This window comes from Strix uralensis, chromosome 3, assembly GCF_047716275.1.
Source record: "Strix uralensis isolate ZFMK-TIS-50842 chromosome 3, bStrUra1, whole genome shotgun sequence".
NCBI classification, from domain to species: domain Eukaryota; kingdom Metazoa; phylum Chordata; class Aves; order Strigiformes; family Strigidae; genus Strix; species Strix uralensis.
In genome coordinates, this window is record NC_133974.1 from 41,037,643 (window position 1) to 41,051,555 (window position 13,913).

The window sequence follows — 13,913 nt, forward strand, 5'->3', positions numbered from 1 at the left end:
CATTAAATAGTATTTGTGTTTGATTTGGTTAAGCATACATTGTTTCTTATTTTATATATGTGATTTGTAGTTATTTTGGCCAATTCCAGTTGTGGTCTCGTGAATTACTGTTCTGCCACCTGCGTACTGCAGCATAAATAAGACTGTAGCATAGCTTTTTGTAGTGGAATTCTGGAGTGTTTAGGATCTGTAGAATAACCACAACTTTTGTCCAGCTGTTTTTAGATGGTTGTTAATATGCATGGTAAAATGGAAAGTATCTGAAGGCACCTCCAATTCATAAGGCTGTTTTTTAGAGGAGGCCAATATTGTTATCAGTGTTTTACTGAAATTTCTTATTTGTATAAGAAAGGAAATAACATGTCTGAGGTTACCCAATGGACTGGTGCTTGTGATCAAAATTGAACATATCTCTGGAGTTTTATTTTCACTAGATCATTCTTATGCTAGTGGCTGAACTATCCTAGGTTGAGTTCAGTAATCTTTGCTTGTATAAGCATCTCCTTTGAGAAATAGAGGATTGAATCAGTCTGTTTATCTGTCTTGAATGCTTGTGTGTTTCCTTCCCCCTTGCTGTAGCACAAGAACCTCACAGTGAGAGCTGGGGAATGCATATGACTTCTGATATATATGGGAAATCTGTATAACTCTTCAAAATGGATGAGTTTTTATTTGAGAGGATGGGGGAAAAAATTTCAGATTTTCTACAGGAAAATGAAAAAAAATTGCAGAATTCAAAGCTTAATACTTGTGTTTTATTTCCTCCTCCTTTGTGATGAAACGGATCTAACTGAGAGATGACTTCTATCTGGAGGACATTTGTCATTCTGCTTCAAACTATCTCTATTTTTTTGAATGGGGATGCACTTGTCCTCTGTAGCTAGGGTGTGTCATTGGCTTTTGTAAGTGACTTAATAATACTCACTGCATTATTCTGGATAACCTTTTTGATGCATCCCAGCCTCTGCTTTTTTTTGTTGTTTTGTTTTCAGCTGAAATTATACTGAGAAAAACTGTATCGATGTGTCCCCAGGGAATCATTTCTTCTTAATTCTAGACCTGCTGGACGTTACGAGATGTTTTAAAGTCTTCTGCTGTTCTAGTTGATGGTTGATTTAAAGAACATAATGGAAAGATGAAAGAGTTACTTCCAAATATGCTGGGATACTGCTTCCACTAGTTTTCCAGCTTGAAACAGGAATATAAAGGGACAACATGCAAATTGATATCCTTAAGATGCTGGCAATTCAGTTCAAATTGTTGGTTTAATGGAGCACTGAAATTAAAGGAGAATAAAGTAGCCTTGGGAGCAGTCAGATTGATGCTCATATTGAAGTTTATGGTTTTTGCTCTTCTCTAGGGCTGCTTTGTATTTAAACCAACTCCCAAGAAGAGAAGGGTGTCTCAGAAAACAGGTTAGTGCATTTTGATATGTGTTTCTGTGCTTGACAAGGGTTAATCCTGGAAGGTTTGCCACATCTGATTGAGTTCTGTCATAGCTGTGTGAGAATTTCTGTGGTCCTTGATGTCAGTATTGCTGAAAACTCATTTCTTCAGAGGAACCCCAGCAGATTGTTGGCTAGTGTAAATGTGGTTTTCATCTCCAGCAATCAAGATTGTATAGCTATCTTTGCACATTTTTTTTTTTTTTTAACGAGAGAGCTCTTTTCCATGCTACCATAAATTGTTTATTGGCTGACAAGCTATTTATCTGAAGAGTCTGGACGACCTATATTTAAGCTATAGGAGTCAGAAATAATATCCCATTCATAAGTCTCATCATATTCTGGGTAGTTTGCCTAAGTTTCTTAAGGAAAAGAAGAAAGAAAAGCCATTTATGAAGATCCCATGGCTTCTGTCCACTAGTATTTGTTATGTATATTTTCTCCAGCCTCTATGCCACATGTGTATACAGAGCATAAAAGGTGAAGGGTCTGGAGCACATGTCATACGAGGAGCAGCTGAGGGAACTGGGGTTGTTTAGTCTGGAGAAGAGGAGGCTGAGGGGAGACCTCATTGCCCTCTACAACTACCTGAAAGGAGGTTGCAGAAAGCTGGGGATGAGCCTCTTTAATCAAGTAATAAGTGATAGGACAAGAGGGAATGGCCTCAAGTTGCACCAGGGAAGGTTTAGACTAGATATTAGGAAGCATTTCTTTACAGAACGGGTAGTCAGGCATTGGAATGGGCTGCCCAGGGAGGTGGTGGAGTCCCCATCCCTGGAGGTGTTCAAGAGGCGGGTTGACATAGCACTTGGGAATATGGTGTAGTTGGGATCTGTCAGTGCTAGGTTAACGGTTGGACTAGATGATCTTCAAGGTCCCTTTCAACCTAGATGATTCTGTGATACAGGCCTCTTGTCAACTGAAGATGACTGAGCAGGACTGACTCTTACTGAAGTCACAAATAATGCTGCTTAAACAGTTGTTGTTTGAGACTCAGTTAGGAAGCTTACTGTTCCCAGGTTAAACTTTTTTTGGCATCACCAGAGCTGTCAAAAAGTGTGACAATTTGTGTAAAAAAAAAAGTGGAAGGAAAAGTAATAAGGCCAGATTTTTGTGGAAATCACCACAGGCTCATTTATTACCAGAGGGACTTACTGTTACACCTGCTTTAAAGTTAATCCCAAGTTGTTTTTTCCGTGAGAGTTGGCACATCTGTAGCTCAGGGAATGAGAGGGAGGGAAATAGAATCCGGTCTGTCATTCCAAGTCATTGCAAGATGAATAAACCCACAACCGAGATCTATGCACTTAAACTACATTGAAATTTTAGCCCTTACTGGATATTACGGTTTTGTTTTTTCAAGATTAGTAATGCTTTGATAAATCCTACTAAACATGTTGTTCTAGTTAGCAAATGCTTTGAGACAGAAAAACAAATTTGGCTGAACTACCCCTAAAAGAGAGGCAGAGGTAAGCTAGTTTGGCTGCTCGCAGCAGTTGGTTAGAATGGTGTTCTAAATAAACAGTACTTTGATGTACGTCCGTCCCATTTGGAAGCCCAAACCTGTCAAGTGTGAAGTTTCAGTTGTGAAACGTCACAGCAGCGATAGTTGATAGTACTGTTGCACCCCACAAAAGACGTTTTGTGCACATTTGCACCTATAGTTTGAGTTTTGGTAGTATAAAAAGAATATAATGCCTTGATATATTACCAATAATGTGGTGGCTGGATTTTCTTTAACTAAAAGCCTAAGACCTGGGTAATCAGAGTGGATCATGTATTTTAAGTGATTTTTCTTAGGGATACAAATGAGGTGTTATTTTAGGGAAGACAATGAAAACAGAGGATGAGGAGTGTCTCCTGTGTTTACAGAGCTTTCGAGTGGTTTTAATGCTTTGGGAGGTGGAATGTGCTCATCAAGTGGTTCTTTTCTAGAGATCAGACCACTGATGATCCTCCATTGGATGGTCACAAAGTGGACATTAATGGCTAGTAAATTTTTTTGTATGCATACATTTAGAAAAAAATCAATTGTTATGTTTAATGTTGCTGTGTAGCAACAGTTAACAGGATGTTTACATAAAGTTCAGTGTTTGTATTCTTCCAGGTGGCATTAGTGAAGCCTTAAAGCACAGCAGACCTGCTAAATGTATGCTGGGAGAAGAAGGATGGTTCCCAGCCTGTGCCTTTTCCCTTAAAGAAAAAAAAAAAGTAGGCTGTGTGTGGGAGGAAAAACAATGAGAAAAGCCTTACTCAGTTATACCAGTTTCTATTCAGTCTCCTATTTTACTCCCAGCTCTGTCTTTCTTAGTTGGAAGCTGGTGGAGAGCTTCTGTACTCACATCTGTGAGGCAGAGCAGCACCTGGGAAGCCAGATATATTCAGAAAATGTGCCAAGACACTGTTTTACCAAAAAGGGTCTGATTCTCCTTCTGTTTTTCATAAAGAGCATCTATAGAAGCAAGAGGCAATTTAGAGGTGAGCCAGAGATGTAGGCCTAGTTTGCACTTAAAAGTTTTGCTGGCACAGTTGTGTTGGTTAAATGTATTTTTAAAAAATAAAGCTATATTTCATGTAACCTGACAGTTCTTTCCCAGTATACCTTATTATTTTCAGGAAATTGGTGTTAGCTGCATCTTCCCTGGGGAACAGAAAGAATTTTTATGTATCTATTTTTGCAAGCCTTTATGGTTCATATCTGGCTGTAATAGTGAAGGAGGATTGAATATTTAATAGGTGAAAGAGACCCACAAAACTTTCTGAAGCAAGGGAAAGATTTTTAAAAAAATTTATTTTAATAATAAAGACCATTTGCTCTGATTTGGCCTTTAGCTCATCTGGGACTTGAGATGGAAGCCAGTTCTTTACCTTTTGCCTGCATGCTTGGGTAGTAGATTCTGCTTGTTCCCTTGCTTATTCTACCCGATAACACCAGTTATTTAATTGGTTAAGAGAAAAGTCATCTCCCTCAGATATATACGTACATTAAGATGTTCTTGTTTCAGTCAGGTGCTTTTGTTTTCTTCTCAACAAAAAAATGTTTTGTTTTAATAATCTTATTTGTGCTTGCCTTTGCTTTCTGTCTTTCTAGTTACTGATTTCAAAGAAAGAAATAATGATTCAGAGGATGCCGAGTTGCGGTTTATTACCTGTCAGTCTTTATGGCATCAGATCAAATCAGAAACAAAGGTGAGTCTTGCACCTCATACTAAAGCAATGTTTTGCATTTATAACAATGCTGCTTGCTTCTTTGTTTCTGGAGATCTTTTTTTCTTTTACACACTTAAAACAGCAATTAGTTAAAGCAATAAAAGAACCAGCAATACTGACTGAGACCGAAATCCCTGTCCAGAATAGAAGATAGTAATAATAAATCCATCAATTACACATTACTTCTAACCACAGAACTGTATGCTTTTGATGCTTCAAGCTGCTGCTCCTAAGCTTCTGTTCTTCCTAATTGTTCTTTCTATTAATTCCTGGCATACTGCTGCTTTCTACCTTCAATTCAGTTACGTGCTTGCCAGCCCTCTGAGAATTTTAGGCTGCTCTTGACCTCAGTGTTACAGAGTTCATAGCAGCCCAGGGTTCACAGTGGATTTATGTGAATACAGCTGCATGGATGTCAAATACTGAATGACACAGCTGCAAGCATAGTCTATTGAATTAGTACAGACAGTGTCAATGGGGTTGTCTGGTGTGTATTGGAGTTAATTTCATACTGAACTGTGGCCTCCTAATTGTTGTGTGTTAGATGGCATGCTGTTGTTGTGTCCCTATAGCCAGCTGGTTTGCATTATAGTATGAATAATTGCTTTCGTACAGCAGTGATTTCCTCTATTCAGTGTCAAGGATTCTGGGCAAGTATTCCATATTCCTCTGCCTGCAGTTGGGCTCTGGACATTATGAGAATTTTTTTTCCAAAGTTTGTTTTGGGATGTACAGTAGAAGCCAGTTGGATGTAGCTTACAATCGGGACCCTTGGGCTAAACTTGTAAATTCCTCTAATTCTGTTCCTACTATTCCATGATCCAGCTCACTTTGACTAGTCAGCGCCCTTTTCAAACCATAACTAGCCAAGCTGTGCAAAGCAGCGCACCACATCACGGTGCTGATTAGAGAGAACACACAGAAGTTTGTGGATGTATATTTGGTATCTTCCTGCCAACTGCTTCAGCTTGACGGATTAGCTACCAGCATTGGCAGTGATGTTGGCAGCTGCACAGTAGACTGCAGGGATGATGACATTCTCTAGCTACTTCTGGAAGACCTTTTCTTGGATCTTCTTTCTTTGGCACAGTGTTGTCAAGGCTTTTGAGACAATGCTTCTACATTGCCAACAGCGGCTGTAGAATTTTCAGGTTGAAGAAGTGTTGTTGGCTTTTTTTCTAGTGCTCTGCAAGGATTTCTCCCAGAGCAGCCAGTACAGCCCATCATAGTGAAAGTCTCCCTTAACCACAGAAGCACAGAGCCATTGCCATCTGGAAAATCCTCATTCTTTCCTGTTCTAAATCTCCTATTCTTGTTTTCTTTGAGGCTGCTAGGAGTTTGCCAAATACTTTCTTCTGTTCTTCCTCCTCCTGACTGAAGACAGCTCATCCTACATTGATGAGTTGATATGGGCCTTGTCTTAAAGTTTGATTTCCCCAAGGGCAGATACCTGCCATTACTTTTGCTGCTATACATAGAATTTTCTTTATCCAGCTTCTGGGGTATCTGATATTTTTTCTGCTGAGTTTTGAATTATCATCCCTTTATCCCACTGTTGGCAAACTTGGAGGTGATTATTATTCTTACATATGAAAATGTGTGATAATTCAGGTTGGAAGGGACCTTAGAAAGTCTCTAGTCTGAACTCCTGTTCAAAGTGGCATCATCTGTGAGGTCAGACCAGGTAGGTGAGGGTTTTATCCAGTCAGGATTTTATTTCTTACGTACTTTCAAACCCTGGTGTAGTAAACTTGATCCATGGCAGAGTACCTGGGAAGCGTGTGACTTGCTGATTTGGACTTTTATCCTAGGGGTTCTGATAGTGTACTAAGTGAGCTTTGCAGGATGTTCTCCAAAGTTTTTGCCAGGGTACTGCTACCTGATGGTTTGTTGGCAGGCCATGTGCATGTGCTGGTGTTTTTCCAGTTCTTTGGTATCTGCCTGAGGTGTTAAGAGTGAAGAGGATTTGGCCTCCAGGTGCTTTGTTGCGGTGCACTAATGGCCTTTGTATGTCCATCATAAACCATGTTGCAACTGTGGCAGCAGCATCTCTTGTCTGGTGATGAGATCTTTTCAGGCTTCTCACAACATGAAAAAGTGGCAAAAGTACTGCAGGAACTGTCCTTCATTTTTGGAAGGTGACTTTCTGACCTTTTTTGTTTCAGTATTGCAAGGTATCCCAGTTTTGACCCCTGCTGTCAGCAGTGGCCTTGCAAGTGTTCATATTATGATACATCTCATCAAGGGCTTCCAGGAACATTCCCTTCCTGTAAGGTGAGGAATTCCAGTTGTAGTGCCAGGATCCAGGTTGGAAACAAAAAATCTAAGTGCAGGGCTGTAATGTGGTAATTTTAGCTCTAATGTGCAGATAAGCATTTTCAGACCACACAACAGATAATCGTGACCAAACCTAGTGTTGTAGCAAGGACTGAACTTCCAGTTCATATGACTTTTCCAGAGTAAGTAGTGTCATGTAAGTAAATGAGCTGGTCACTTGAGATGCAGAGCAGCCTAGTGTATTTCCTGGAACACTACCAAAACACTGCCAGTAACAAAGCTGTTTTGACAAGACTGATGGATTTTAAGAAAGCTAAGTAAATATGTAGTGCTATGGCAGACTGAATTCCATCTTCACAAGTGTGCATTGGAAGAAATAATATATACTGTAACCATGCAAAGTAAGGATTCAAGTTCTTGTTAGGACAGCTCAGTGAAAATATGTACATTAATGATCAGAAGAAGGTCAAGGTCTGATAGATTCTGAAGCAGAAGCTCAGAGGATTGTTATGGGGCATATGGTAATACAGGAGCTGTTACAATGCTGTTAGAAAGCTGATGGCTTAAATTCTTCTTTTTAAAATGCCATGTTACAGTTTCTTCTGAGTTGCCAAAGAATTTGTCAAGTGGGAGCTCAGAGGTGCATAATCAACATCAGAAAGGCCAGAAGAATATTTTTTAATAAATAGAGGGTGAAAAGACTAGGATTACTTCATATACAGTTTTATCAGTTCAGGAGAGCAACAGGAACTCTACTGTATGATGGAAATGGAGCTCAGGTTTTTGAGCAGGCATTGTGTGCAATCTCCTGGAGATGTGACCTTAACTCATTTGATTGCTGCCTCATCAAAGCTGCTAGAGATGGCCTTTGCCACTTCATTTAAAATAGAGTTTACTGCTGTGTATGTCACTTCTTGTTGCTAATAAATCTTGGTGATGATTTTACTGGGGGCAGGGGTTTGATCTTGTTTCTAATATCTAGAGTATATATTGATACCCTGAAATTCAGAGTACAGGGTTTTTTGTCTGCTCTAGCAGAAGGCATATCTTGGATTAGAGACAGATTTTCAAAGGCACATATATCATAAAAGAAATACAGTGCTGCGACTGTATATCTGCCTTTAAAAGTTTTATCTCTCCCTGTTTTCTCTCACCTTTCCATATTCCTGCATATGCATATTCTCGTATGAAAATCATCCTGAAGGGCAAAAGACAGAGTAGCAAATATGGCAGTCATGTGGTTTAGTATTTTTTTCCTATAAAACATGCTTAATGCTTTTCTTTCTTATTTTTTTTCTCTCACCCTGAGTTAGATTTGGAGGTGCTGAATGTTTGCTCTCATTTAGATCTCTCAAAAATGTTTACAGGTGTTTTGTAAGCCAAAAGGGAATAATAGGAATTTTCATGAACATTCTGCCAGAAGCTAATTATATTGTTTTGTTCTTCCTATGTTACCTACACTTTGTCTGTATGTTGGGCTTTTTTTTCCCCTCGTTTAAAGCCTGTGCTGTGACGCAGTTAAGATCATTTGCTTTCCAAGTTATTGTTGAGGCATTTGGCCAGAAGTTCCAAGATGGGAAATGTCTGTGTTTGCCACGGTGAATAAATCAACGTGTTTATAGTTTGCAGGAAAACTTCGTGTTACTTAAAATTTTACCCTGGAGTTTTAAGGATTAAAAATTATGCAGGAAAGGGGTAGGAAAAAGAAGGTATTCTGGTGTTTCCACATTTTTATAAATATAATCTTTCTGTGTTTGTTTACAGCAAATACAGGAAGACTTGAATAAGCAGTTATTTGATAATCTAGTCAGTTTTTTGAGGCGATCTCATTCTGAGTTCCAAGAGAAGACAACAGAATGGACTTGTCGGATGAAGTCCAAAGAAATCCCTACTGCAGCTCTTGTCTTAGGTAATTTTTTTTAAAGGTATATTTTATGTACATCTGATTAAAACTGACACAGAGATGAAAGAAAAATATATTGCTGACTTCCAGCAATTACTGTGAGCAGTATGGCTTCAGGAATGTTAACAGAAGAGATAAGACCTTCCGCTTTGTCTGTATGCATAATAGTCCAGTAAGTTAACACCTTCCCCAAAGCTCTGTCTTAGGCAGCTGGTAGTGATTTGGATTTTTTTTGTTCCTGAGGCACTGGAGATGTTTTGATTCTGTCCCCGTTTTTGCCAGCAGCATACTTGGTGGTTTCTATTACTAACCATGGGATTACGCAGTTTCTGTATTGCTGATATATGTTCTTGCAGTGCATCTTTATGTGTAGGAAAGCAGTGTCGTCATCTTGGAAAAGAAGCAGTGGGTGAAGAAAATAGCTGAAGATATTACTACTAAAGTTAGTGAAGTTCTGAAGTCTTTCTTTTTTTTTTTTTTTTTTTTTTTTTTTTGCTCCTTTCTTTCAAAGGGTTGTAACTACTCCTAAACCTGGTTCAAGGCAACCTGATGACATTTTCAGTGGATCATTTTAGGGAACCTAAAATCAGGCCTGTGCTTCAAACTTACCATGTAAGCACTAACAAAGCCTGGAAGGTAGTCTACTTTGGTAGGTAGTAGAAAGTGAGAAGCTCCTGCTCTGGATATTTCTGTGGAAGCAGCTGTGAATTGCCTTTTGGAAGGGCTGGTTCTTTTTTTGGTTGACTAAGGATGTTAACAAAGGCAGTAAATATTGAGTAGTTCATAGTAAATTCAGACTGTAGTTCATACTAACTTGTAGTAATTTTCCTCCTTACGTAAGCCACGTGAGAATCCAGGTCTCAGGTGCATGCACTGCTCGCCCTCTAGAGAAGGTGAATTTCATCTTCTCTGCGGGCCTTGGATGACTGTGGATGGCTTCTGAGGGTGTGAGTATCTGAGAAGGTGGAACACCAATCCTACTCCTTGCAGGTTTGCACCCTTGAGAAATCTTTCTTTAAAAAAGAAAACCAAACTATATGAGGGATCTTTGCAGTGATTTTTAATAGTTCCTTTTAATCAGCTAGTATTAACATGTATGTCTAATCTTGTGCTAGTTTTTAATCTTTCCTCATAGATGATGCGATGCTTTTCATTCCTTCCTTGAATATTTGAGGTATCTTCTGTTTTTTGTCTGCTGTTTAGTTTATTATTCAATCATTGTGGTCACAAATCACAGGAAAAATGCCCTTAAAAACTTGTCTTTTTTCTAGGTGTAAATGTTACAGATCATGACTTGACTTTTAGAAGTCTCTCAGAAGTCCTTCAGAATAACATTACTCCCTATATAGCCTTTCTGGAAGCCAAAGATTGCCCAGGTAAGTAGTGCAGTAGCTTTGCTGCTTCTGAATAAGCTATCAATTAACTAGAAATTCTAGCTTTTGTCCCCAAATGTGAGAATAATGGGATGGAGGGATCGTGAAGACTTTCTAAAGGTTTGCTCAATCTCATGTTAACAGAGCAGTAATGCCTACTGTATTTTAAGAGATATCCAGTTCTGTTTAAAACAATGAAGATTTAAATACTGCTTAGTTGTAGCATAAATGTCAAGAGCATGCTGCTTAGTGTATTGCATGTGGATATTGTAGGTTGGCTTTCCTCTTGTTTAACTGAACAGTGTATGTATGCATTGCATTTTTTAAATCCTTACAGTCATGTTATTACAGTGAGGGAATGTGTAGAATAAAATTTGTTTCTGCGTTCCTTGCTCCTTTTTTATTTTTTAGGTGAAAAGATTAAAATCACTTATGTCAGCATCTCCAGATCTGTGGATTGGCTGCCTTATTTATTTTTAGGACACTCTAATAGCATGTGGCTGGAGTTCGGGAAAGTGAAGGGGACAACATCTTAACCTGAATTGTTGCTATCCAGGCAAATTAATAGGATAATTTTTATTGCATTAACAACATGCATGTCACGAACACTTTCAAGCTTTCTGGAGCATGAGATGAGCATTCTGGAGAGAGGAGAATCACTAGAAAAGAATAGTGATAACTTGGGGTAATTTTTTAGAATATGAGTTGGAGAAGTGTTACCAAATAACCAAATGTCTTTACTGTGTGTCTAAAAATGTTTTGTGCAGGCGTAAAAAAGCTGATGCAGAAGCTGATGGGCCAGCTGATGAACTGCTATGTAGATGTGGACTCTTCTGAAGACGAGGACTATGTGCAGGTTTCCCATAACAGAATACGTTGTTCAATGACTTCTCTTATCAGCTGGTATGAGAGTGTAACAAAGGTATGATTTTTTTTTTTTGTATCACCAGTTTATAAAAATGCCTAACCTTTAGATGCTTTTAAAAAAGAAATTGAATAACTCAAATTTCTGTGCCATAATGAAAAAATTGCCAAAGGTTAGTTTTTAATTTAATAATAAGAAATAACTGAGATTGAGGTGATTTGAATAATAGATCTGTAACATATATAACAAATGTGGAGTTAGTTTCTGATGAGGTGTGAATGTCAGAATTCTGAAAAATAAACAAAAAGTACTGTATTATCATATGTTTACTCAGGAACTAAAAGCTTAAAATGCAATATCAATTTCATACCAGATGCTTTTCTCCCAGGAGTGCTGAGATGTTTTGTTTATTAAAACAAAACTTTAAGAAGGAACAGCCATCCAGGGGAAGGGCACCGTGTTAGTGCTAATGTGCCATTATGTCATCTGCAGCCCACACTAAACCGACCAGCAGTGAGAAGATAACTTTCAAAATGTTTTTGTGCCTTTGTATTTAATAAAGCCAGTGAAGTTTTAAATTTTGTTTCTGTCACCAATGAAAGTTAGAACCGATTTTATGATGACTTCATGAGAGCGGTGTGTTAAACAAAAGTGTAATGAGTACATGCTCTTTTTATTACTGGGTAAAGATATAGGAGATGGACAATGTCTGTGTACACAACCCAAATCTTCTCCCTCAATCCCAACAGAATTTCACCAGTTCTGTCCCACAGAGCTATTCTTGTCTTTGTTGGAATGTGTGTTTTTAAAATGTTTATTCTTTGTACTTCATGCTGTGCCAAACAGAAGGAAGAATAATTGAAATTCTAGATGCTAATAATAAATACCACTGTAGCAAAAAGTCAGTCATGTCACTTTGGAGCATTATAATACCGTACATATGATTCAATCTTTTTATTTTACTGTCTTCTGTTTATCAATGCATAACGAATGGCTTTAAAGAAAACAGATTCTGAAACTCCAAGCAAAAAAAGAACTTCCTCTTCCAGACACTGGCAATCTCCTCCAGTTGTAGTTGTATTCAAAGACATGGAAAGTTTCTCCACAAAAGTACTTCAAGACTTCATAGTCATCAGCAGGTAATGTGACCTGAAGTTTAGTTCTTCCACTCCTTTACCCATTTTCTATTTGCAGATGTTTTGAATGAGGCCAGTGGAGAGTTGGAATCAAATACTGATGCTGCTTCTTTGCAGCAGTGATTGAGCAAAAACCTAGGTTCTGAGGATAAGTTACCCTAAAGCTGACTTGGGACTCTGAACCAGAGTGCCCAAGGGCTGAATTGAGATATTGGGTGGCTGATTTAATTCTTTACACAAGAGGATTTATTGGTACTAGTTGTTACAGAATTTGTGATTGTGAAACTAGTTTTTAACATGCCTAGATCATTCTTCTGTAGACTTTTAAAATTGGTTTTGGAGTATGTTTTTTGCATGACTACTGATATAATGCTGCTTAAAGGTCACTAGCTTACTAGTAGGAGTATATGAAACTTAGCCAGAGAATTTCTTAGTGTTGGCCAGGAACTGTAATGAGTAGCTGACTACTTCAGGTGCTCCTGTGCTTCTGTCGTTTCTTAACCCATCTTATTTAATATCATCTCATGCACTATCAAAACCCCATGCTGTTCTCCAAAAAGTGCACTTAAACTTATTCCCCGGGTTGAAACTGTAGTTGCAGCAGAATTGGGGCTGTAGTTGTACAACTAATTCAGCTGCAGTATGCACACCTGACATTACCTCTAAACAAGGCTAGGCAATTTCACTTGCTGAGAGACCCACAATAAAAATATTTTTCTACTTCAGATCTGGCAGATGGGTTCTCTTGGGAACATTTCAAGAAGTAAAATCGGAAATGCACAATTATCTGGAAATAATTAGGGTGTAATGCAGGGGGAAATGAGGGTTTAATTGTTTTTTAAGTGTCATGTTTTATTTTGCTTTTTGTGGCAAGGATAAATAATTATGAGCATATGGAATGTAGATGAAGGGCAGTTCAACTCTGTCAGTCTACTATTTGCAAATACAATTTTTTTTAATAGACTGTGTGTTCAGAAAAGTTCAGAGGATTCAAATGATCTTATAACTAATGATTGTCTCGATTAAAGTAAAGTAGAAGATGGGTAAAATAGAAGCTTGACGGAGTTGCATAATACTTTGAAAAAGGTCTTTGGGAAAATTGTAGAGATTTGGTTTATTCTCTCCATTTCAGTCTTAAACATGTTTAATAATAAGGGCGAAGTGGGTAAGTGTGAGAGGTTCTTCTGATCTGTTAATCACAAGATTCAGTTTCTCTCTGATACTCTTTTAGGTTATCAACAGTGGACAGTAATATATGAATTTGATTGTTTTTATGTTTAAGTCTCTAGCAATGACTTTTGAGGAGTTAGAGAAATGAAATAATTGTGGGATAACAGTTAAAACACCAAGGTCAAAAAGTTGCTGTGGTGAAAACAGGAAAAGAATAAATTGTCAATTTTAACCTAGAAGATATTCAACATAGCAGAATTTGTATCTCCTTGAAACTAATAAAAGGAAATCAATGGCGAACTAATACTGAAAACACTATTTTGTATAATTTGTATGCTGTCCACAAGGAATATGACATTTGATCCTGGTTATCAATTCTCAAAGCATATACTAAAAAATTATCTGAAGAGGAAGATTTACTCTGGGGAAGTTGGAATTCATTTTTTTTAAGTATAATGGAAACATAGAACATTGGAGGGTTTCAAATTTAAATTTATTAAATGGTGTAAAATCTGTAAATTTTCTTGACACAGC

At 37.9% G+C, this 13,913-nt stretch overlaps 1 protein-coding gene across 7 annotated transcripts in view; it reads left to right on the forward strand.

The window, feature by feature from the left end:
• Nucleotides 1-13,913, forward strand: part of ORC3 (origin recognition complex subunit 3) — a 38,009-nt gene that overhangs the window by 1,278 nt on the left and 22,818 nt on the right. For 3 of the 7 annotated variants that reach the window (XR_012628081.1, XM_074862029.1, XM_074862030.1), the window contains exons 2-7: nucleotides 1,361-1,415; nucleotides 4,537-4,634; nucleotides 8,697-8,841; nucleotides 10,107-10,211; nucleotides 10,976-11,130; nucleotides 12,076-12,212. Coding sequence is in view for 6 of the 7 variants with exons in the window: in XM_074862029.1 (XP_074718130.1) it covers nucleotides 1,361-1,415; nucleotides 4,537-4,634; nucleotides 8,697-8,841; nucleotides 10,107-10,211; nucleotides 10,976-11,130; nucleotides 12,076-12,212 (695 nt within the window). In the remaining variant the exon portion in view is untranslated. Of the gene's footprint in view, nucleotides 1-1,360; nucleotides 1,416-4,536; nucleotides 4,635-8,696; nucleotides 8,842-8,867; nucleotides 10,010-10,106; nucleotides 10,212-10,975; nucleotides 11,131-12,075; nucleotides 12,213-13,913 lie in introns of those variants that run through there. The other 4 variants (XM_074862031.1, XM_074862032.1, XM_074862033.1 and 1 more) reach the window with 4 other exon arrangements.